Source organism: Cuculus canorus, chromosome 10, assembly GCF_017976375.1.
Source record: "Cuculus canorus isolate bCucCan1 chromosome 10, bCucCan1.pri, whole genome shotgun sequence".
In the NCBI taxonomy this organism is placed as follows: Eukaryota; Metazoa; Chordata; class Aves; order Cuculiformes; family Cuculidae; genus Cuculus; species Cuculus canorus.
The window spans coordinates 20065037-20089139 of record NC_071410.1 but is presented as its reverse complement, the minus strand read 5'-3'; the positions used below and the strand labels follow the sequence as shown (position 1 = coordinate 20089139).

General features: G+C 64.7%; 2 protein-coding genes across 2 annotated transcripts; one reads left to right on the top strand and one right to left on the bottom strand.

Moving 5' to 3' along the window:
- Positions 1–12606, bottom strand: SHROOM4 (shroom family member 4). The gene is made up of 10 exons (XM_054075875.1): positions 12442–12606; positions 8367–8518; positions 7088–7219; positions 4622–6605; positions 4347–4408; positions 3364–3967; positions 2690–3081; positions 2418–2607; positions 1643–1915; positions 1–1566 (listed from the first exon to the last, which is right to left on the bottom strand). Exons 1-10 carry the CDS (start codon positions 12565–12567, stop codon positions 1297–1299), a joined length of 4185 nt encoding a protein of 1394 aa, XP_053931850.1. The 5' UTR covers positions 12568–12606; the 3' UTR covers positions 1–1296.
- Positions 12607–16045: 3439 nt separating this feature from the next.
- BMP15 (bone morphogenetic protein 15) lies at positions 16046–18550 on the top strand. The gene is made up of 2 exons (XM_054075757.1): positions 16046–17028; positions 17491–18550. Exons 1-2 carry the CDS (start codon positions 16689–16691, stop codon positions 18249–18251), a joined length of 1101 nt encoding a protein of 366 aa, XP_053931732.1. The 5' UTR covers positions 16046–16688; the 3' UTR covers positions 18252–18550.
- The last annotated feature ends 5553 nt before the right edge of the window (positions 18551–24103 follow it).

The window sequence follows — 24103 nt, the reverse complement described above, 5'->3', positions numbered from 1 at the left end:
TGTGCAGCTGCTGCTGCTCCTTTAGTGTGAGAGAGGCACAACGGCACGCAGCAAGGCACAGGCACCGCGCGGTGACCCGCTGAGGGCTGGCCAGTGTCCCCGAGAGCAGGTTGTCCCTAGCTCCAGTGGGTGCAGTCTTTGGTCCTAGTAGTGTCCCCAGGGGTGGCTGAGAGGGGCGGATGCGGGGGACCCTGCTCCCGCCAGGCACCGACACAGGGTTTGGCTGCGTTTGGCATTGGGCGTAGTGTTCAACGGGCTGGGGGGCTGCTGCGGTGTCGAGCAGCTGCCTCCACCCCGTGGTGGGGCTGCCCCGTTGTGGCCACCCCAAAGGGCATAGGGCCCACCTCGCCTCCCCAAAATGCTTACGCCTGCCCTCCCCTGAGCTGCTGCTGGTTGCATGAAACCCCTGTGCAAAGTCAGTATTGAGGTGCCTGCCCCTCTGGTGGCAATAGACGGACAGAGGCAGGGCACCAGGGTGACCCAGGATGAGGTCGAAGTGCTATCTGGGGCTGCTGAGCACACAGGAGGGGCAATAGTTGCCCTGATTCATTCTTAGCATCATTTTTCCTCTATTAATCCCCACCAGCGCAGGAGCAGAGGCTGGAAGCGAGGGTTGGATGAGGCCAGGTGGTGCCCATACCCACAGCCCCCAGTCTACTCCTCCCAGTACCCCATGCCCTGGCGGGGGGTGGGGGGGGTCTTCAACCCAATACACCCCAAGAGAGGGGTGCACAGCACCCACCGGCACCTGCCTTGGCCCACCCACGGTGCCTTAGGGTGGCAGGGAAGGGGTTAAGGACCTGCTGGCCAGGACCATTGTTTCTGACACAATGGAGAGGAAGAGGATGCTGGGGGCTGAAAAATTCCTCCAGCTCCCACAGGACAGATGGATGGAGCTGGACAAACAGACCTGATGGAGGATGAGAATGGTTTAACCCTTCCAGAAACTGCGTAGGGATGCCCTGGGGCAGCCTGGGGGTTGTTTAAGGCATATGGTGCAGCACCAGCTGTAGGACAGACACCAGTGTCCAGGACAAGGCAGAGGAACCCCCACAGCCACAGAAGACCTTGGGAGGACAGCGGGATCGGTGGCTGCAGAGCCCAAAGCAGTTCTGTGGCATAATTCCCCCCATACCAGTGCCTGGACTGGCACCCCCTACCCTGCTCAGTAAACTGGAAAAATAAATAAAAGGCACAATCTGGACAGAGGGAGGGACACAGGGAAAGCCCACAGTGGGCTGGGGCCACTTAGACAGCAAGTTGGGGCCACAGCCAGGGGGAAGCTGGGCAGGGGGGCTAGCAGCCCTTAGGGGCTTGGCCGAGGCTCTCCCGGAGGCACCTCAGCTGCTCCTGGCCCAGCTTGATCTTCTCATCCAGCTCCCGCTGCTCCGTGATGAGGGCTGACTTCATCTTGATGAAGTGCTGGTAGTCCTGGAGGTGCTCCGCAGGCAGGTACCGCGCCACCATGGCGCCCACCACCTCCTCCCGCCGCCCCACATGCTCCTTTAGCTCCTTGGCGTCCTCCAGCTGCGCCGCTAGCAGCTGTTGCTTCTCCCGCAGGGCCATCTGCGGGAGAGACGGGCAGTGTTGGCAGGGGGTCTCTCACCCTAGCGCCCAACAGGTCCCCCTGCCCCGTGCTCACCTTGTCCTCGGCAGCAGCGTGTGGCCCCAGGCTGTCCAGGGCGCTCTCCACTCGGGCCAGGCGCCCCGACAGGGACAGCAGGAGGTTGACCACCTTGTCCAAGTCACCCACAAAGAGGCGGTATTTGTCGAACTCCCCCGGGGTGCAGAGGTCTTGCAGGCGGGCAGCTACATCCTCGCCAAGCGCCACGTTGGCGCTGATGTCCTCCTGCAGCCCCCGCTGTGCCTCCCGCAGCACGGACAGCTTGCGGCTCAGGCTCTCGATCAGCTGCAGCTGCCAGAGGGAAAGGGTCAGGGAGGACTGGGACCGATCCATGTTGGGACTGGGGGACTGGCACACAGCACTAAGCCCCAGAGACTGCAAGCGTCTGGTGACTCCCCTGTTCCCTGTGAGAATCTGCCAACAGCTCAGACCCCAGCAATGCCCCCAGTTCCTACAAGCACCCAGCGATGTCCCCAGTCCCTGTGAACATCTGGGAATGGCTCAGTCCCTGCAAGCACTGAACAATGCCCCTGGTCCCCATGAGCATCCAATGACACTCCCAGGCCCTGCAAGCACCCAACAATGCCCCTGGTCCTCACAGGCATCTGGCAATGTCCTAGACCTTGTGAGCATCCAGCAATGCTCCTGGTCCCCGCAATGTGCCTGGACCCCACAAGCATTCAGTGATGCCCTTAGTTCTTGTGCCCCACCCATGATGCCCAGGTCCCTGTGAGTGCCTGGTAACAGCAGTGAGGAACCCTGAGGGCATCATCTCCCACAGTGCTTGCCTTACCTTCTTCTCCACCAGCTCATGGTCCACCTCCTCCTCCTCCTCGTCCTCCAAGCTCCCCTCCACCACCTCTGGCACCTCCTTCACCTTGCTGAGCACCTCGGCTTTGCCTGCACCCGCACCATAATACACCGGATACGAGGTGGAGCTGGCAGTGCTTGTCAGGGGTGGCGAGATGGGCTCAAAGCCCTGCCTGCAGGAACAGGGGCTCAGCGCCGAGGACAGCAGGGTGCAGCCCATCCTCAACACGGTGCCTGCTGCCACACCAGCCTTACCTGTCCTGTGCCAGGGCCTCCAGGCGCCAGTCCTGCTGGAAACGTTCCTGCCAGGCCTGCCGTTCCCCCGTCGCCAGCAGCTCACCCACTGCCTCGTTGGTAGTGCCAAGGGGCACCGAGGGGGCCAGGATGCTGGCCAGGGAGTGGTCCCTGCCCACCACGTTCCACAGCAGCTCCTCCGAGTCCACGCGGCGGGGCTGAGGCCGCCCCCCAGGGCAGCTCACGTCCTCTGCCGCTCCAGGGCTGAGCTTGGGTGCCTCTGGGGTGTTGGGGCCAGAGACACCGTGCGGGGGCAGGGAGCACTCGCCCACTCTGCGCGGGCTGGCCCAGCGCCGCTCCTGGTTCCAGATGAGCTTTTGGGGCTGCTCTTCCGTCTCCCAGGGGTGCTTTGCCTTTGGCCGCTGCTCCCCAGCCCCCGCCGTCCTGCCAACATCCACCCAAAGCCACCTGCATCAGCTCCAGGGGCCACCCGCAGGGGATGAGGGCACACAGGGCCATGCTTATCCTACAGGACAAGGTCGGGGATGCCACCCAACCTGGGAGAACCCCACAGCCCACCCCAGGGAGAGGATTAGGGTGCTCTGATGCAGGGTTCAACGGGCCATGTGGCCCCAAAACCCACCCTGCACTCCATTTGTGCCCACAGCCCCGTTCCCACTCCGCCACGGCAGCACTTGCCTGCACATCTCACCGCTGCCCACATCAGGCTCAGGTGTCCTGCAGAGTGATCCGCTGGGCTCGGGTCGGGGCCACGCACCTGGTGGGGCAGGGGGGCGAGCAGCAAGCCCCCGGGACCGGGTCCCCTGCCCCCCAGTGAGGCTCTGTGACCGCTCACGCACAGCCTCAGCGATGCTGCGGGGCAGCACCGGGGCGGTGGTGAAAGCCGAACCATGCCCAGAACCATCCGGCAGGCGCTGCGACATCCGGCGCTGTCGGTACTTCTCCCAGTTCGGGGGAGGTGGGCGGGGAGGTGGGGGACCCTTCTTTTTGTGGCCATTGGCGGGGTCCGGCTTGGCATGGAGAAGGTCCCTCTGGTTGCGGCTCCGGGGACTGGCAGGCTCCAGGTTGAGGTGGCTTTCGGAGAACGCTCTGCCCCGCAGCGGGCGGTGCAGGGGGCCTGGGGGACTCTCAGGGGAACGAGTCAGGCGGTCACCATCCCAAGAGAGGTCATGCGTGGATGTGGTCCGGTAGCAGGGTGGCCACTCCTGCTCAGCGCTCTCAAAGCAGGGGCGGAAGGGGCCGAGCCTCGGGAAGCCCACTTGGTAGTGGGAGAGCTCACTGGGGAGAGAAGGGGGCACCCATACACCCCCACAGCAGCTCATGTCCACTCTGCCTCAGTTTCCCCAGATGGAGTCACCCAGTTTCATTGGCAGGGGAACCCTGGGTTCTCCTGGTGCTCCCGTGAGATGTCCCCAGCCCCCCAGGGATAGGTAAGGAGGGCCCTGCCCCACCACGGGCACCTCCTCGCACCCCTGGGCACTGCTTGACCAAGGTGCCAGGCATCCCTGCGTTACAGGCCACAGCGCAGCCATCGCAGGGGACTTGGGGGACTTATCCATCACCAGCCAAAATCATAGCAGTCCCCATGCCTCCCTGCCAGAGGCCCCCACCAAGCAGCACACACATCCTGGCTGTGTGGCACCTGGTGTGAGCTCACCTGATGGACTGGCTGGTTTTCCTGGTTATTGCCGGTGGTTCCCACTCATCTAAAGGAAATTCCTGCTTGAAGGAAGAAGAGAAAATGTGAAAGCAGCGTCAGCACAGCCCAACCCAGCACCCCCGACCCTTCCCCATCCAGGCACAGTAGGCATGAAGGGGTCTGCAGGGCCCCCCATGGGCACAGCACCCCCTGCCCCAACTCAGGGTCATGCTTCAGGGGTGCAGGGTGGTGCCAGTGCTGCTCCCCAGCACATTCCCGGGACGCTCACTCACCGGGGTGAAAACTCTCCGAGGGGGCCAGGCATCACTCTCCTCCCGCCCGGGGCGGGGGGCCGGGCAGCAGCAGTCGGGACAATGCGCCCAGGGCTGGGGGTGGCAGCGGCAGACGTGGCCTCGGGGCAGTGGCGGGGGGCACCGGTCCCCCCCTCCGCAGTAGCGGCAGGGCTCAGGGATAAGGGGAACCCCGTAGGGGTAGGAGAAGCCCCGACGGTATTCCAGCTCCCCTGGCCTCCCCAGTGGCTGGTAGCAGGCGGGCTGCTCCTGGCAGCACTCAGCATAGGAGCCGGCAGAGCCGGGGCGGCTGGGTGACGGGGGGCCGTAGGTCTGGTCCACGGAGAGGCGGCGGACGTCACGGTGCTCAGAGCCAGGGGGCTGGAAGGCACTGGGATTGCCTGCCGGCGGCTTGCCATGCCAGGGTGGTGCCGGCCGGCTGCTCTCCTCAAAGAACCGGCGGCGGTCAGCGAAGGGCAGGAGGACAGCCTCATCGTTGCCCCGTGGTGGGGAGCTGCGGGCCACGGGACCCTGGCCGTAGCCCTCCAGCTCGCCAGGGCTGGGTGAACGCTGCAGCTTGCGCTCCGGGGACCAGCGCCAGCGGCCCCGGCCCATCGGCACTGCCCGCTCTGGAGATGGAGGCCTTTTGGGCACCGGCCGCGGGTCAGGGGTGGGGATGCCCCGGTCCCCTTGGCGGACGGGGTTCCTGCCATCCTCACTTGGCATGGGGCTGAGCCTCTCAGCCGAGGCGAGGGGTCCCTCCGCTGGCACACGGCCCTCCGTGGGTTCCTCTGCCTCCTCCACCGGCTCCTCACCAGGCAGCGAGGTGCCAGGACCCCGGCTCTTCTGCAGCTGGGCTTTGCGCCGCTGGATCTCATTGCGCAGGCTGGTGGCAAAACGGTCGCTGCGGCGGCGCATCTGAGCCGAGCGGTGGGGAGGACCCCCTGCCCGACGGCCTCCCCCTCGGCTCTCCTCCACCGGCCCCTCGGTGCTGCACGCTGTGCCAGCTCCCTGTCCATCCTGCCCGCAGGCTCGCGGCAGCTCCGGGCAGCAGCGGCAGGGCGGCAGGCGGCAGCACGGCTCCGGGCAGAGTGAGGAGTCCTGGGCAGGCCCTGTGGTCCCTGGCTGGCTCCCCTCGGGGTGCAGCGGGGAGAGGGTCCAGCGGTGCCCATCAGGGGCCGGCGAGGCTCGCTCGCTGCCGGTGCCCACCTTGAGGGAGCGAAGCTGCGAGGCCAGCAGCTGCTCAGGAGCGCTGTGCCGGTGTGGCGCGTGGCCCTTGAGCGGGGAGAGCAGCAGGTCATCACACGCCGCTGTAGCATCTGGCACTCGGTGCACGCCACCACCGGGGTACAGCCGCTTGTGAGGCTCCATGCTCTCCGCTAGGAATGATTCGGACGGACACCGGTCCGGGTGGGAGCTCAGCATGTAATACTGGTCAGCAGAGAGATGGTCCTTCATAGGGTATGGCACCGGTGTCCTCCCACTTGCTGCCTCCGCCTCCCCGTCTCGCTGGCAGAGGAAGGTGTCGGAGATCCACCGGCCCTTGACGTGTAGCATGTCCATCGAGACCGACGCTCGGCGCCCGTCCCCTCCAACAGCCGGGGCTGCCCGCAGGCTGTCCCTCCTGATGGGGGGCTGGGGGGGCACAGGTGCCCGCCAGGCTTCGGGGTGCTGGCTGGCAGGCGGCTCAGCCCCTGTGGTCAGGTAGCGCCCGTCAAGGGGCTTGCAGGGGCCCTGGAGGGCAGAGTCGGCAGAGGCAGCCTCCTCGGTGCGGAGGGAGAGGGTGCAGTCAGAGGTGATGGAGCTGGCGGAGAAGGAGCTGTAGGCCGAGTCTCGCTTGCTGTGGTACATGCCCTGGTCAACGGGTGAGGGGTCTCCTTCATAGTAGGCCTGGCCGGGCTGGTCCAGGCTCTCCATGCTCCCGATGGAGCTGCTCCGGTCGGTGCTGCAGTGCCGGGACAGCGGGTTCCACTGCAGGGACAGCTCGCTGCCGCCCGGCCCCACGCCGGCATTAGGGGCATCTGCCACCCTCGCCAGCCCCTCCAACAGATGCGAGACCCTGTGGAGCCCACCAGCCCCGACCACATACACCCCTCGGGACAGAGGGGCACAGGCAGCCCCAGCCTGCCCTTCACCCCTGAGGTTTCGGGGGCACCACCAAGGCTGCGCCAGTGCTGGTGGGGGGAGCGGGCACGGGCGCGCAGGGCGCGTGTGGCTCTGGCCAGTCGGGGTGGGGGGAGGGCACTGGGACTCAAAAGCTCCTGGCCGGCTCTGACGGAGCCACCACCCCTTCCTGCAGGGAGCTGGTGAGTAAACAGGCAGGGGAAAGGGCAGCGCGGCAGCAGGACGTGGGGGATGCCCGACGGCAGCACAGGGCAAGCGAGTGGGTACCTCCCCCGGTGGGTGACCACCTGCCCCCTCCCCGTGCACAGTCCCACGGTGCCCCCGGGCGTGGGTCTGGGGTCTCACCTGACATCACAGCCCGAGGGCCAGGAGAGGCTGAAGGCGTCCGCAGGGCAGTGCATGACGGGGGCGTCGGGGCGGCTCTCGGCGAGCTTGGCCACATGCCAGGAATGGGGCCGGAGGACGGGCACGCTCCTCCTGCCAAGAGCAACAGCGGGAGAGGACAAGAATGGGGAGGAAGCCGGGCCGAGGAACCGGGGCTGAAGTCACTTCCTACGGGGCTTCCTGTCCGCCCCAGGGCCAGCGCCCGCCCAAGGGGGACGGCGGTGAGGAGGGTCCAGCCCTGCCAGCACCCAAGCGGGCAGGGGGATCCCACGGTTCCCCCCACTGCCAGGGCTCCCCTGCTGCAGCATCACCGCTGCCAGTATCAACAGGGGACCAACACTTGGCCCCAGCGCGGTCCACTGCCAAGGGTAAGGGGCCCTGCTGGAAATGCACTGGCTCTGCGGGCACGCCAAGGGACGCTGCAGCCACATCTGTGTTCCTACCACAAGCCTGACACATCTGTGTCCCTCCCTGTTCCTTGGTCCCTCAGCATCTGCAGAAAACGCCGGCCACATCGCGTCCCCAAGGGAGGGGACCCATGCCAGGCTCCATCCCACCCCTTGCACCCAGCAGCTGCAGGGTCTCCAGTCCCCCCAGAGCGCACGGGCAGCAATGTCCACTGCCACCGCACAGGGATGTAGGCAGATGCCACCTCCTCTACTCCCCAAGTGCCCAGTGCTGCCCCGACATCTACTGGGTAGGCAGGGAGGATGGCAAGGACAAGCTGCGGGGTCAACACAGGGGTCCCTCCCCACCCAGAGCCCCCAAACTCACCATGGGTGATGCTGAGCCCCGGCACAGCCCCCTGGCACCCCCTGCCCTGCGGGCAGTGCCCTGCAGTGGAGCTGGAGCCCTGTCGGGATGCAGCCGGGAGCGGATGCGGGTGAGGGGGGGTGGAGGCTGGGGGGACTGCAGGGCCTGGCCCTGCCTCTCCTTCCTTTCCCAGGCAGGCAGCAGGCAGGCAGGAAGGGAGAGGAGCGGCCACACTCAAGGATAACGCCCAGCAAGGGAGTGGGCGAGCCTGCCACGCTGCCGTAGCTCTGCCAGTGGCACCCAGGGCCGAGGAACTCCCACTCACTGTGGGGTGCTGGCTGACACGCTTGGGCAGTCCCCCACCCCATCCCAGCACCTCCAGGCTGGAGACAGGGGTACTGCCAGGTTCCCCGAGGCAGGTGATGCCTCCAAGCCCTGGCACCACTGCCCCTCCTGCTGCCCCCTGCAACGCGCAGTGCTTGCTAACCTGCGGACGATCATCTTCAGGGTGCGGTAGGAGCCCTTGATGAGGATCAGGGCCTCCTGGCGGGACCCATACAGTGGCGTCCCGCTGATGTTCACCAGCTCATCACCTGGCTGCAGCCGGCGGGACAGTGCAGCCTTGCCCCCATCCTCCACCTGGGCAAGAGAGAGGGGAGTCAGGGTGACTGCAGCCCCCACAACAGCCCCCAGGAAGGGCGCTGCTGCTGCTGCTGCTGCCTGGTCCCAGCAGAGAAAGAGGATTTGGAAAGGGGGTGCCTGCACCCCAGGCACCACAAACGGATCTGCAGCGCCCAGCTCCCTCCCCGCCCGAGTCACATGAATTTCTGAGCAAGGAAAGGGCACCGACGAGGGGGGAGAAGAAAAATGTCCCATCCTAGCAGATTCTCCCACAGGCGCAGGCAGCACAAGGGCTCTTTGTCTGGCGTGGATGCCAGCCCCCCGCTGCTGCTCCCAGCCCCACGTCCGCCCTGCCTAGGCATCTTTCGTGCCACGAGCACCCAAGGGAGCCAACAGCAGGGTAAACACCAAGATGTGCCCAGCCCTGGCACATGCCTACCCCATCCTGGCACCCGTGGCCAAAATGAACCTGGTACCCTGTCCCGCCCGGGCTTGGAGAGCACAGGGCCACGGTGCTGCTCGCATGGAGAGATCCCAGCCAACCCCCTCCACTCCATCAGGAAGCACAGCCCTGGGATGGGCAACACCAAGTGTCCAGTGCCAGCACTCATCTCTGACCACTCTGCCACTCTTGATGGATCCCCGTGCCCAGCCCCTCACACTGCAGGGCTGGAGAGCAAGCTGGGCTGCATGGTGGCGCGGCACAGGGTACATAGACACATGGGACAAGTCCTGGGGTGCCCCCATGCCCGACATGACCTGGCTGGACCCTTCAGCCCACCGCAGGGTGACAGGCAGAGCGGGGCTGGCCCTGTGCTGAGGCTCCTGTGCCCACCTTGCCCATGGGCTCCTCACCCTGCCCTGCCACTTCCAGCCTGGCAGAGAAACAAGCTCTGCCCGCAGCACCATCTCCGCAGCCCAGCCTGGGCAGCATCCAGACCTCAGTGCCTGCAGGCACCCACAGCTCCTCAGAACGGCCACCACGCACGTACGCCCAGGCACCCATTCCCAGCCCCGGTGCTTAGTAGGGCTCAGGGGGCAACCCTTCCCCTGGGCAATGTGGCACCTGGGGAGCCAGGCAGAGGTACCAGGCTTCCTGCCCAGCCCGGTGCCCCACGGCTCTGCCTGGCATGGCTGTGCCTGGTGCCCGATGGCTCTCCTGCTTTTTTCAGGGTCCTGGGGATTGCAATGCCATGCCCAAGGTGCCCTCCCACCCAGGAGCCGGCTGTGGGGCTGCTCTCCTGGCACAGAGCCCAACCGGCCTGCAAGGGCTCTCAGTCCCACCAGTCACTTGCTTGAACACTCGTGCTTAACCCCTGCTATGCTGCATCACCGGGCAGCTCCACTAGAGCAGGCAGGACAGACTGCACCTTCACCCCAGTCCTCCGCACAGCCACGTGCCCACCTCGTCCTGACTGCCGCGGCCACGGGGCTCAGTCAGTGGTGACAGGTCACCCCCTTCAGTGCAGAACACTGCCAGGGCTGCACCCGCGTCTGGGCCACTATGCGAGTCGGGACAGACATAGCTCGGCCCTGGCATCTCTCACCAGGAGCTAAATCTGGCACAAACAGCCCCTTGTTCTGCCTTTGCCATCAGTGAACTCAGTGCTGGCAGCCAAACCCGGCCAAGTGCTACCCTGCCTGGCCGGGACAGCCCCAGGCACTTCCCCGACACCACCAGAGGTGTTCACTCTGGGCCCTAACGCTGACTCACAGGAATTTCTGCCTGCTGAAGGAGAGACTCGTCTTGGAAGGAGTCACAGCTGTGGCAGTGCCTGAGCTGTGCTCACTATGTGCCATGCAAACCTCCCTGGTTGCATCCAACATCTCCTGTACCGGAGGGTGCTCCGCAGCCCCACAGAGCCCCACACCAGCTGTGAGACTCTGCCACAGGAAGGAATCCGGCACAGAGTGGGCTCAGAGGCCAGACTGCCTCACCAAGTGCCAGGACCCCTGTCCTCTTCCCAGCGAGGGGCTGGGGGCCCCCTCCCCACACTGCCCGGCACACACACACCTCGGCCGCGGCTGAGCGGGCGCCCCGGGGGACCCTCCCCTGAATGCACAGAGGCTGGAACAAGCCCCCTTTGTCTGCAGAGCACACGCGGCAGCAGCTCGGCTTGGGGAGCGTGGTGGCTGGTACCCCCCGGCTGCAAGAACACCCCCCTCAATTCTCAGCAGCGCTGGGGAGCATCCCCTGGTGTCCCCATCCTCTCCTCCAGCAGCGGTGGGGAGCACTCCCTGGTGCCCACATCCCACCACCCCCCAGTGCCCCCATCCCCTGTTCCAACAGTGGCAGGAAGCACCCCCAGGTGCCCCCATCCTGTCCTCCATCCCGCGGCGAGGACCATCTCCTGATGCCCCCATTCCCTCCTCCGGCAGCCAGTGAGGAGCACCCCCTGGTGCCCCCACCCCTTGTTCCAGCAGCGGTGGGGAGCATCCTCCAGTGCCTCCACCCCACCATCACCCTGGTGCTCCCATCCCCTGTTCCAGTAGTGGGAGAAAGCACCCCCAGGTGCCCCCATCCTGTCCTCCAGCCCGCAGTGAGGACCATCTCCTGATGACCCCATCACCTCCTCCGGCTGCCAGTGAGGAGCACCCCCTGGTGCCCTCATCCCCCAGTGCCCCCATTCCCTGTTCCAGCAGTGGTGGGGAGCATCCCCCAGTGCCCCTACCTCACCATCCCCCAGTGCCCCCATCCCCTGTTCCAGCAGTGGGAAGCACCCCCAGGTGCCCCCATCCTGTCCTCCAGCCCACAGTGAGGACCATCTCCTGATGCCCCCATTCCCTCCTCCGGCAGCCAGTGACGAGTACCCCCTGATGCCCTCATCCCACCATCCCCCAGTGCCCCCATTCCCTGTTCCAGCAGCGGTGGGGAGCATCCCCCAGTGCCACCACCACCACCCGGGTGCTCCCATCCCCTCCAGCAGCCGGTGAGGAGCAGCCCTGGTGCCCCCATCCCCTCCTCCAGCAGTGGGAGGAAGCACCCCCAGGTGCCCCCATCCTGTCCTCCAGCAGGCGGTGAGGACCCCCACCCCCCCCGAAGCCTGCATCCCCTCCTCCGACAGCCAGTGAGGAGCACCCCCTGGTGCCCTCATCCCACCACCGCCCCCGATGCCCTCACCACCCCCCCCTGGTCCCCCCTGCCCTCCCGCACCCGCGGACCCACCGGGTCCGTCCGGCGGTGCCCGCCCGGGGCGCAGGGAGGGAAGCGGAGCCGCTTTTCCAGCTCCCCCAGCCAAACCGCGCTGCCCGCGTCCTGGCGCGGGGCGGGGGAGCCCCGGGGGCAGCCTCGGGGGGCGCAGCCAGACCGGCCCGGGGACGGGGGCTCGGGAGGGGGGACACCGCGCGGGATTCCCAGGAGGCCGATGCCCAGGAACCGGTGACCCCTGAGGTCGGGGGGTGTCACCCGGAGTCCCACCCGCGCCCAGCTCTCCCCGTCCCGGCACGGAGCTGCACACGGGTTTCGGGAGGAGCGGGACGGGGTGGGCTCCCAAGTGTCCCCGCAGAGTCAGACCCCGGGGGGAGGCGGCACCCAGGGGTGGGCACGGGAAGGAGGGGATACCCCTCGCAACGGGTGGGCACACAAAGGAAGGATACCCTTCCCCAGGGGTGGGCACGGAAAGGGGGGGATGCCCGTCCCCAGGGGTGGGCACAGCAAAGAGAGGGTCCCCCCTGGCTGCGCTTCGCAGGACGGGGCTGGAGGGGAGAAGGGGGGCGCCGGGGCCGCCCCCGCCGCCAGCCCAGCGGATGTGCCGGAGGAATTTCTTCCTGCCGCCGGGACTGGGCTGTCCCCCCGCCCCCTCTTTGTGTGTTCCCCCCACTCCCCGCGGCTCGGGACGGGGGAGGGGGTGACGGGACAGGGCTTTGCGAGTGCCCCGCGGGGGCTGCTCGGGACTGCCCGCGACCCCCCCACCCCCACCCCGCGGGACCGCAGCGCCTACCTTGGAGACGATGAGGGGCTCGCCGTGCTCCAGCCCGCCCCGCAGCGTGAAGCCCCAGGGCGCGCCCCCCTGCAGCTGCACGTGCACCAACTGGGGGGCGCCGGGCCGGCCCCCCGCCCGCTCCATGGCCGCTACTGCCCCATCCCGGCCCCGCCGCGCGGAGGAAGTGCCCCCCCCTCCCGCGCGGGGCCAGGCGGGCGGGGCCGCGGCGGGGCGGGGGGCGAGCGGGGCGGATGGGATCTGAGCGGGGATGGGTAGCTCGGATCGGCTTGGCACGGCTGGGATCGGATTGGCTTGGCTCGGCTCAGATCTGATCGGCTCGGACGGCTGGGCACGGCTCGGCTCAGATTGGCTCTGGTCGGCTCGGCTTCACTCAGATCTGATGGGCTCACATGGCTTGGCTCAGATCTGATCGGCTTGGCACGGTTGGGCACGGCTCAGATCTGATCAGCTCAGCTCGGCACAGCTTGGCTCAGCTGGGATCTGATCAGCTCAGCTTGGCATGGCTTGGCTCAGCTTCAATCTTGATCAGCTCCACTTGGTTTGGCTCAGCTTCGATCTGATCAGCTCAGCTCAGCTTGGCACAACTTGGCACGGCACAGCTGGGATCTGATCAGCTCAGCTCAGCTTGGCTTGGCTCAGCTTCAATCTGATCAGCTCAGCTTGGCACAGCTTGGCATGGCACAGCTCGGTTCCTCTTGACACGCCTTGACATGGCATGGCTTGGTTCGTCTCTACACACCTTGGCATGGCACAGCTCAGCTTGGCTCAGCTAGGCACACACAGATTGGCATGGCACGGCTTGGTTCTACTCAACACACCTTGGCACAGCACGGCTCGGTCCAGGGACCTGCACTGAGCTGCTTGGCACAGCACAGCCAGCATGGTTCAACTTAGTCTGGCTCAGCCCAGCATGGGATGACATGGAGGGCTGGGACAGTTCGGTTCAGCACAGCACAGCTCAGCCAAGCACAATTTGGCTCAGCTCAGCACGGGATGGCAAGGGGGCCAAGCAGGGTTTGGCTGTCCCAGTACAGCTCAGCCCAGCATGGTTGAGTGCAGCTCAGCTGGGCTGGCACGTCCTGGCTTGGCTCAGGTCAGCACAGCATGCCAGGGACCTGGCATGGTTCAGCATGGCACAACCCGCTTTGGCCCAGTATGGTATAATGCCACCATCGACCAGCATCATTAGAGACAGCTTGGCACAGCTCAGCTTGGCACAGCACAGCCTGGTGTGGCACAGGTCAGCCTCACATGGCAAAGCTCGGCTCGGCACAGCACAGCTCGGCTCGGCACAGCCCGGCACAGCAGTGCAGTGTGGCTGGCAGTGTGAGGGACGCCTGCAGTGGGTGATGCAGCCCCCGGGGCAGAGGACTCCCAGTGGCACCTGTCCTGGCAACCATGCTGGCGCCCTGAGCCCCGTCGCCTGCGGCCCGCTCGCACCGTGGCTCCTGCCTGGCCTGCCCGGTCCGTCCCCACCCTGTCCCGCCGGGCACCCCGGGGCAGCCTGGCTGTGCTTCGCCTCCGCCTTCCCCCACTGGCTCCAGGAGGGGCCGCTGGGCGCCTTTAGGGAAACTGAGGCAAGGCAAGGAGGCGGTGGGAGCGGATCGGCGCTGGTTCCCGGGGGATCCCAGGAATCCTGCACCTCCCCTTCCTGCCCGGGGCCCCGGCTCTTACTCATCTCCTTCCCAGACAGCACAGCTGGCCAGAAAGCTCTGCCCTGCCGGTAGCGCTCCAGGCCCCGGGCTGCCTGCAGGCTGGGCAGGGACGCGGAGGCTCGGCAAGGTGGGCTGCCTGGGCTGCACTGGGGTCCCCAGCCCTGGAGCAGGAAGAGTCCCTCGAGTTTCTCTTGGCATCATCCCAATCCCCTGGTCCTGAGCCCTGGCTGTGGGCAGCCCGGTCTATACACCCCATCCTGTTTGTGGAGCCCACCCAGCACCCACGCACAGTCTTGCATGGCCTCGCCGTGTCCATCCCTGGCACAACTCCTGCTCTCCACGCAGCCTGGTCACCCCCATCCCTGTGTCCCCACCCACGGCAGCTCCTGCCATGCCAGCACTTCCCGCAGACTCCGCCGGGCTCACTGCCCTGGTGCCCTTTCCCAAATGAGTAACCAGGACTGCCTGGCCAGGCATGAGGGCTCCGCACCCTGGCTCGTCACGTGACCCCACGCTCCATTAAACACTGCATCCCATTTCTGCCCCAGCACCTCCCCACATGGCCCTCCCAGCACTTACCTCCAGCCCAGTTAGGCACTGGGAAGGGTGGGCAGCACCCAGGGCAGGCAGGCACCAACACAACCCGAGCTCTCTGAGTGGTTGGGTCCCCCGTCTGCACCAGTGGTTCCCAACTGGAGCGTCCAGAACCCCCAGCTCCCACACCAGTGGTTCCCAGCTGGAGCATCCAGAACCCCCAGCTCCCACACCAGTGGTTCCCAACTGGAGCGTCCAGAACCCCCAGCTCCCACACCAGTGGTTCCCAACTGGAGTGCCCAGAACCCCCAAATCCCACACCGGTGGTTCCCAACTGGAATGCCCAGAACCCCCAGCTCCCACACCAGCGGTTCCCAACTGGAATGCCCAGAACCCCCAGCTGCACCAGTGGTTCCCAACTGGAGCGTCCAGAACCCCCAGCTCCCACACCAGTGGTTCCCAACTGGAGTGCCCAGAACCCCCAAATCCCACACCGGTGGTTCCCAACTGGAATGCCCAGAACCCCCAGCTCCCACACCAGCGGTTCCCAACTGGAATGCCCAGAACCCCCAGCTGCACCAGTGGTTCCCAACTGGAGCGTCCAGAACCCCCAGCTCCCACACCAGTGGTTCCCAACTGGAGTGCCCAGAACCCCCAGCTCCCACACCAGTGGTTCCCAACTGGAGCGTCCAGAACCCCCAGCTCCCACACCAGTGGTTCCCAACTGGAGCGTCCAGAACCCCCAGCTCCCACACCAGTGGTTCCCAACTGGAGCGTCCAGAACCCCCAGCTCCCACACCTGTGGTTCCCAACTGGAGCGTCCAGAACCCCCAGCTCCCACACCAGTGGTTCCCAACTGGAGCGTCCAGAACCCCCAGCTCCCACACCAGTGGTTCCCAACTGGAGCGTCCAGAACCCACAGCTCCCACACCAGTGGTTCCCAACTGGAGTGTCCAGGGCCCCCAGCTCCTACACCTGGACCAGTGGTTCCCAGCCAGTGTCCAGGGCCGCCAGCCTCCTCTATCCTGGCAGGAGAGCAGCAGTGTCCCATCTGGGCACCTCGCTGCCTGGTGCACACACGGACTCTGCCTCAGGAGAACACCATGGAGTCATAGCATGGCACTGGGGCTGGAGGGCAATGCCCCCTGCCAGAGCAATGCCTCAAATGCCCTATGCCAGTGAGAGGGTGGGCATCGCTCTCACAACTCCTCAGCCTTGGGCAGGTGCTGGCAGAAAAACCTCAGAGCTAGAACAGCCAAGCGGAGCTGTGGGCATGGTGGTGTCTGCAGTGAGGGTACTACCAGCTGACCCGGCCATGCTCAGCGCCGCTGGAGCCACCCCGCCCCACCAGATGCCTCAGTGCCACGGTCCCTGGGCTTGCTGCCCGTCTCTCGGCAGGGCAAAGCAGGACACTGAGCTGGGAGCAGACCCTCAGCTCTGTGCCTGCTCCGGGCAGCGCGTACCCGCTGGCAGCTGTGGGCACAAAGGTGCTGAGCGTGCTGCCCCAGAGTTGGCACAGGGCAGGGGGGACCTGGAGGGGCTCTCACTACAGCAGAGCAGCACATCAGGCCCCAGCCACCCTGCCCTGGGACTCTGGCCCTTTAAACCCTAATTGGGGCCATGCCTTTAAAATGAGCCCTGGGGGGTTGGCCCTCTTACCCTGCAGGAGGAGGCTGGCCAGGAGCAGGTGGGCTGAGCAAGCTGGTCCTTCCCTCCACCTTTCTTCACCCACTTTCACCCCACTCTCCTGCCCTGGCACTTTTATAGCTCCTGTAGCCCAGCTCCTGTCAGGCTGGGTTTGGCCCTGGTCTGGGTTTTAGTGTAGAATTTGCACCCCTTTTTGCATACAAAGCTTTCCCATCCTTCAGCATTTCTGTTCTATGCCAAGCTGAAGCAGCTGGCATGGTTGTCCTGGCTTGATAGCAGCTGGCAGTAAACCGGAGTCTCCTCTTGCCTGTGACCAGCTCTACCTTTCCAGCAGGGAGAAGCATGACTGCAGGGTCCCCTTAACTCTGCTACCAGCCAGCCCCAATTCGCCCTGCTCGCCCACCACCCATGCGCACACCCATCATGGCTTTGCTCCATCCCTTCACCAGCCTCCTCCTCCTCCTCCTCCTTGCTGTGCCCCTTTCCCGGGCTGTGAATCGTTCCCTGCTGCCCCCCGGCTCCCTGCCTGCCGTGCCCCCCCTGCCCCTCCTGCAGGCCCTGCAAGTGCGGGCACCAGGCAGCCGGGGTTGGCGAGTGGGGCCAGCAAGGGGGCAGCCCCTGCGCTACATGCTCAACCTGTACCGGCGTGCTGCTGACCACGAAGGGAGACCGCGCCACGGCCGCAGCCTGGGCACCAACACCATCCGCCTGGTCCGGGCCAGTTCCCACGGGGGCGAGCCCTGGGCAGGTAAGGAGAAGGTGGGCACCAAGGGCAGTGTGGGGGGGGAAGGTGAAGCTGGCGGGGTGGGCTTGAGCCCTTGGAGCTCTGCCTGCTTCCTTCTCCCTCTTTATTGTCCTGGCTGTGACCTGTGGGGTCCCCCTTGGGTTGGGGCCAAGGCTGTGTCTGCCTCAGGGCTGAGATGGGCAGGGGCATCGCTGGCCTCATGTAAGTTTTTCCCCCTCCCATCCTGCCTGGTGCTGTGCCAGGCCAGTGCTGTCAGCGCAGAGGATGGGAACTGCCCCATCCATCCTTCGCCCCTCACCTGGCCAGCGGTGAGGCACAGGGCTGCTGTTTGGCGCTGGGGGACTCGGCTGCGATGGGCTGGGAGAGTGGTGATGCCATGCGCTCTGCTGCGCCGCGTGGGGCTGCGGCAGCACCCTGCTGCCCACCATTCTGTACCATGGGGCACTGACTGCTGCTTCCCTGCAGGTCGCTGGTACGTGCAGCGCCTCACCTACCGCCTGGAGGGCCAGCCCGAGGCCGAGCACCTCCTCCGAGCCGCCGTGGTCTACCTACCGAGCCTGCCTCTGGCCCGCGGTCGCCTCCTCTGCGCCCTGGAGCTGGCAGCCACCGGCAGGGCACTGCTCAGCCCCACCGCCCACCACGGCTGGGCTGAAGCGGACGTCACCCCTTACCTGGTGCCGTGGAATGGCAGCGTGGGGAGCCTGGCACTGCGGCATGTCTGTGTGCGTGCTGGCCGGGCAGGGGGCCACGATGCCCCAGTGGCCCTCAGCCACCCCTTCCTCCTCCTCTACCTCAACGACACCCAGTCTGGGCTGGCACCTCTGGCAGCAGAGCCCCACCGGCACCGGCGTGACACTGGGACACTGGCCCATGACCTGCCTGGCTACCTGCGGGAGAAGGAAGGAGAGAAGAGCGACTGCTCCCTGCGCCCCTTCCCGGTCAGCTTTGCTCAGCTGGGCTGGGACCACTGGATCATCGCTCCCCACCGCTACAACCCACGCTACTGCAAGGGTGTCTGTCCCCACCTGCTCCGTTACGACTACCACGCGCCCAACCATGCTGTTGTGCAGAGCTTTGTCCATCAGCTGGTGGACGCCAACGTGCCCCGGCCCTCCTGTGTCCCCTACCGCTACAGCCCTATCAGCGTCCTCATGATCGAGCGCGATGGTGGAATCCTCTACAAGGAGTATGAGAACATGATTGCAGAGTCCTGCACCTGCCGATAATGACTTCTGCTCTGGCACATCACCCCCGGCTCTGCCTGTCCCTGGATCTGGACTTTAGGGTTTTGTCTTGCTCTGCCTGGGGCAGGTCTATCCCCTCTCCCTGTGTGGCACTGCCCTGTGGGAATGTTTTACAATGGCAGTTTTATGTAAATTGTAGGTTTTTAAAGGCAGGAGCCTGTGCTGGGGCAGTAACCCCATGGCATCTGTCCTTCCTGCAGCCCCACGGCCGCTGCCTTTTATTGGGGGGCAGGGGAGGGGTTGGCATGATGATGCTCCGAGAGAAGAGGTGGACCCCTGGACTGGAGCACGAAGGTTTTAGGAGGTGGCTGGGGGGTATGCTGGTGGCACCAAGGCAGGGAGGGCAAGCGGTGCTTGTGTCTGTACTTGGCACCAAGCTGGTGCCACCAGTATCCAGTGCAACCTTGCCTGTGGGATTCCTTGCCAGCTCATGTGCACCCCATCCTGTCTAGTCCCAGCTGTGGTGGCATCTCACCAGGCTGGGAATTGGGCTGTGGGGGAGGGGGGGAGCCCCTCTCTTCCCCTGCAATTCTGCTCTGGGGGCTGTGAAAATAGGAGACCCAAGCTGCCAGGTCTGCTTCCAGTGCTGGGGGCCAGGCAGCTGCCTGCACTGGGCTTTGCCCACTGCTTCCTCTGTCCCTCGCTTCCCTGGCTTGTCCTCTAGACCCTGGCTTGGGTCTCACCCTATCCCAGGGCTTGGACACCTGTTGTGGTGTCCCTCATGGTTCTCGCACCCTTGCTGTCCCACAGGGCTCAGGCTCTGCCGGGATCCCAACCTGTCCCTGTTTCCAAAGGGATTGGCCCCACACCCAGCACCCCTGCCACCTGGCTTTTCTCTATTTATTGCTGATGTGTAAGTAAATAAACTGATGGATTTTGCTAAAGACCATCTTGGCCTGTTCTTGCTCTGTCCCTGGGGTGCAGCGGGTCCCCCCTTGGGCCAGGCTGAGGTTCCCTGTGCAGCCACCCTAGGGCTTGCGCTGGACTGCGAGTGCCGCTGTGCGCAGTGGGTCAATCCCAGCTGGCTCGAGCAGGAGCTGGGAGAAGAGGCTGCCCTGGGGCAGGGGAGACCAGCTGTGGCTGCAGGCAGCTGCCTCAGTGGGGCTGAGAACAAGAAATGCCCCACATCTCTATGTGGGGCTGTCACTGTGGCCAAGGTGTTTGGCTGCCAGGGTTATTTTGGGAAGGTGTCTGCAGGCAGACCTGTCTGCTCCTGGGCGCGATGCCCTGTGTTTGCAAAGCTGGGGCAGAGTTCCCCTGTTCGGAGCAGGGAGGCATGGAGCTGGCTGTAATCCCTGTCCCCAGTGTTTGGTGGCACTGCCACCTGCCAGCAGGGTGCTGCCTCTGCATCCTAAGCTCATGGCTCTTGCTGTGATCTCATGTTTTGCCTTCAGCTCGTCTGGTATTGCTGGCTCAAGCTCAGAGGGTTGTTTCAGCACTTCTCCCCTCCTGCAGTCTCTGCTGTGGGGAAGGGTGCTGCCAGCACCCAGAGTTTCTCCCCTATCCTGGCAGAGCGAGAAGCTGCAGAGCCCCAGGCTCGTCTCTCCTGCCCCTTGTCCCCAGTCGGCCACCTCCAGCCAGGAGGCTGTAAGGAGGGGAACTTCTTTGGAAATTTGAGGACCTGACCTCAGGGGAAGATCTCTTGTCAATAATTAAGCGTGTGGTGTTGACTCATCCAGGCAGGCAATGACAAAAGGTGAGCTGGGCACGCTCCCAGCCCTGGGCACCACTGGATGTCAGTACCAGGCGCTGCCCCTGGTGGGTACCTGCACCCTGCTCTGCTACCAGCACCCCTCGATCCTGCTGGGTACTGTGTCCTTGCACACACTGTGCTGGTGGGCCCTTATGCCCACTGGGCTGCACCCAGTGCTGGGCGCTGCCCCAGCAGTGCAACCTCTGTGCCGGCGGCGGAGCAGGTGCTGCTGAGGGGACAGAGGGCAACAGCTCAGGAAAAGAGCCACTGTCCCTGTCTGACCCCGGCACTGTGCCTGCGTCAACGCTGGGGCTGCCAGGACAGAGCCAGGTGGAGGTCGCAGGGCCCCAGTGCTCTTGTGCACTTTCAGGGGTGGCTTTCCCTGGGGGTCCCTCAGCTCTGCGGACCCTGTGGGCATAGCCTGGCACCCACCCGTGCCAGGGAGCACCAGGGACCCCTTGGAGACAGGCTCCTACCCCATGTTCTGGCAGGGGTCTGCAGGGCCACCACTTGTGCTGGGGGCTGCATCAGCCCCTGCTCTTCCCCAAGCATCCCTGACCCCTCCCACCCCAAACCCCACACCGGGGCTTTGCTCTGGCTCTGCTGGGTCTCCATTCACTGCCCTACTCGCTGCTCAGCCCAAATAGGCACTGACGCCTTGTGTGCCCGTCCTCTGGGGTGCCCCAGGGCAGGGAGGGGATGTCCTGCCCCACACTCTCTTGCAGCACTGGGTTGGGCATGGGGGCACGAGGTGCAGATCTCACCCAGCTGTGGAGCACATCTGCCCACAGGCACCCTGCCAGGGGTTGTGGATGGTGATGCCGGAGCACCCGGTACCTGTGGATGCCCTGCAGAGGCGCCGGCAGCCCCCAGCTCGGGTGTGGGGGTCACAAGGGGCTGTCCCGCTGCCCGGGGCCACTCAAATATTTGTGCAGGGCTGCGACAGGGGAGGAGCAGTGCCCAGCGCAGGGACCAGGTGGCTGGAGCCAGCGGCACCATGGCAGCCTTAGCTGCCGCTGTGCCAGGCGCCAGACCAGACAGCAGGGTCAACAGGGCCATCCCTGCACCCTCAGGCACCACCACTGGCCTGGCACTGCTCCTCTCCCTCCTCTTGCTTCTCCCCAGCTCCCTCCAGGTGGGTTTGGGCACGGAGGTTGGGCGCCCGGGGCCCAGGGACTCAGCACCCCCCTCCTCGCCCCGTCCACCCCTTTTGGTGCCGCAGGAGCTCCGGGCAGCAGGGGGGCACGCAGCCCCACGTCTGCCCCGCATGACGCCCTTCTGGAGGATGGTGGGCAGCAGACCCCTGGGTGCCCACTGCCACCACAGCCTCGAGTGCATCACCAGGGCCTGCAGGTGAGCAGGGACCCCTGACAGCCCCTCTGCATCACCCCCAGCCCAGCCCGCATCCCTGGGACCCCCCACCCATCTCCATCTCCACAGGGTCCCCAGCCGTGGGACTCTCTCGTATTGCGATGTCCCCAGCCGTAGGGTCCCACAAGTACCCCAGCCCCACCAGCCTCCGCAGCTCTGGGAGTTCTCCACCCCGGGGACCCCCTCACCCCTCTCCACTGTCCTCAGCCTGGGGACGTACCACGCACCCCAGTCCCAGTGTCCCCAAGCTGAGCCCAGCTTTGCCCCCCACCACGGGGATGTCCCCCCTCCAGGGACCCAGGCACAGCGCTCACAGCTGCTCTGCTCCACAGGGCTGGGCGCTGTGCCCCACCGCAGTATGAGTGCTGAGAGCCACCTGCAGCCCCAGGAAAGCCCACCAGGGCTAGGTGGCCACCAGAGATGGGAATGCGCCGTACCCTCACCGCTGGACCTCTTGGCAGCTGCATGGCCCATGGGATTGGGCCAGGGAAGGACTGGCTCAGCCACTTCAGATGCTCTGTGCAGGCAATAAACCCATTATCCCTCCGCCTGTGCCCGAGTGCTCCCTATGCAACACGGGTGCCAGGGTGCTGTTGTGCCTCAGAGTGGCACAGGGTGGCCCGTGTCACCTGCGGGCTCCTGCGTCCCACACGATGGGTGCTGAGTGCACCGTGGCCCCTGCTTTGTCCTCAGCTGGGTCTCTGGGGCAAGGGGGGTGGGGGGTCCGGTGCACCCCTATGTGTGGGTTTGTGCGTGTGCACCCGTGTCTGCTTGTGCCTATACATGTAGGAGTGGCTGTTATAGACAGGTGTGTGCCTGTGTGCGCACACGTGTGTGTGTGTACGTGTACATATGATGATGTATGTCATGGGAAAGTACAAGTGTGTACTCGGCACTGGTGAGACCGCAAGTTGAGTACTGTGTTCAGTTCTGGGCCCCTCACCACAAGAAGGATGTTGAGGCTCTGGAGTGTGTCCAGAGAAGAGCAACGAAGCTGGTGAGGGGGCTGGAGAACAAGTCTTACGAGGAGCGGCTGAGAGAGCTGGGGTTGTTTAGCCTTGAGAAGAGGAGGCTGAGGGGAGACCTTATTGCTCTCTACAACTACCTGAAAGGATGTTGTGGAGAGGAGGGAGCTGGCCTCTTCTCCCAAGTGACAGGGGACAGGACAAGAGGGAATGGCCTCAAGCTCCGTCAGGGGAGGTTCAGGTTGGATATCAGAAAAAATTCTTCACAGAAAGAGTCATTGGGTACTGGAACAGCTGCCCAGGGAGGTGGTCGAGTCACCTTCCCTGGAGGTGTTTAAGTGCTTAGGATGAAGTGCTTAGGGACATGGTTTAGGGAGTGTTAGGAATGGTTGGACTCGATGATCCAGTGGGTCCTTTCCAACTTAGTGATTCTGTGATTCTGTGATTCTGTGCATGTGTCTGCATGTACAGACACACACGTGTGGGTATGTGTGTGTACACATACGTGTGCGTAGATGCCTGTGCGTGTGTGCCTGTAAGTGCCGTGTGTATATGCGTGTTGTGCACACTTGGAAATGGAAGAGCACATACACATGGGAAGGACATGGAGCTGTTGGAGCGAGTCCAGAGGAGGCCACAGAGATGATCTGAGGGCCGGAACACCTCCTGTACGAAGACAGGCTGAGAGTTGGGGTTGTTCAGCCTGGAGAAGAGAAGGCTGTGGGGAGACCTTAGAGCAGAGTCCAGTGCTGAAAGGGCCTCCAGGAAGGCTGGGGAGGGGCTCTGGATCAGGGAGTGCAGGGAGAGGATGAGGGGGAATGGTTTGAAGCAGCAAGAGGGGAGATTGAGATGAGATCTTAGGGAGAAATGTTTCACTGTGAGGGTGGGGAGGCCCTGGCCCAGGTTGCCCAGAGCAGTGGTGGCTGCCCCATCCCTGGAGGGGTTCAAGGCCAGGTTGGATGGGGCTTGGAGCCCCTGATCCAGTGGGAGGTGTCCCTGCCCATGGCAGGGGGTGGGATTGGATGGGCTTTAGGGTCCCTTCCAACCCAACCCATTCTATATGTGCACTTATATGTTTTTGTGCACATGTGGCTCTGCCCATGCATGAGTGCCCACGCTGGTAGTTGTGTGCGCACCTCTCCGTGCTTCTGCGTGTGTTTGTCCCACCTATGCATGTGTCCATTTATCTGCCCGTATGCACGTCTGTCCATGCACCCACACTGGCATGTGCATCCATGCGTCCATTCATACACCCGCACTGGCACATGTCTGTGTGTCTGTCTGTACAGTCCCACACAGGTCTGTGTGTCCGTGTGTCCACCCATACATACACACGGGTCTGTGTGTCCATCAATCTGCCCGTAGGTCTACACTGGTCTGTGTGTCTGTCCATAGGAACACACCTGTCCCTGTGTCCATGCGTCTGTCCATAGGTGCACACTGCTCCGTATGTCCCAGTGTCCCTCTGTCCATCCATACCCGCACACTGCTCCGTGTGTCCATGTGTCCCTCTGTCCATCCATACCCACACACTGCTCCGTGTGTCCATGTGTCCCTCTGTCCTTCCACACCCACACATGGCTCTGTTTGTCCCTGTGTCTTTCTATGCACCTAGAACTGCACACTGCTCCATGTGTCCGTGTGTCTGTCCATACACGCACATTGCTTTGTGTTTCTGCGCGTCTCTCTGTCCATCCGTAGCCGCACACCGCTCTGTGTGTCCATATGTCCGTGCGTCTGTCCATCACCCTCCAGCGCTCTGTGTGTCTCTGTCCACCCACAGCCGCACACGGCTCCAAGTGTCC

Coding starts and splice junctions, on each gene's coding strand:
- SHROOM4 (XM_054075875.1), bottom strand. CDS start 12,567: ATGGAGCGGGCGGGGGGCCGGCCCGGCGCCCCCCAGTTGGTGCACGTG. Junction 4,409..4,621: donor CTCGGAGAGTTTTCACCCCG/GTGAGTGAGCGT, acceptor TCCTTCAAGCAG/GAATTTCCTTTAGATGAGTG. Junction 2,608..2,689: donor GAGGCCCTGGCACAGGACAG/GTAAGGCTGGTG, acceptor CTGTTCCTGCAG/GCAGGGCTTTGAGCCCATCT.
- BMP15 (XM_054075757.1), top strand. CDS start 16,689: ATGCGCACACCCATCATGGCTTTGCTCCATCCCTTCACCAGCCTCCTC. Junction 17,029..17,490: donor CGGGGGCGAGCCCTGGGCAG/GTAAGGAGAAGG, acceptor GCTTCCCTGCAG/GTCGCTGGTACGTGCAGCGC.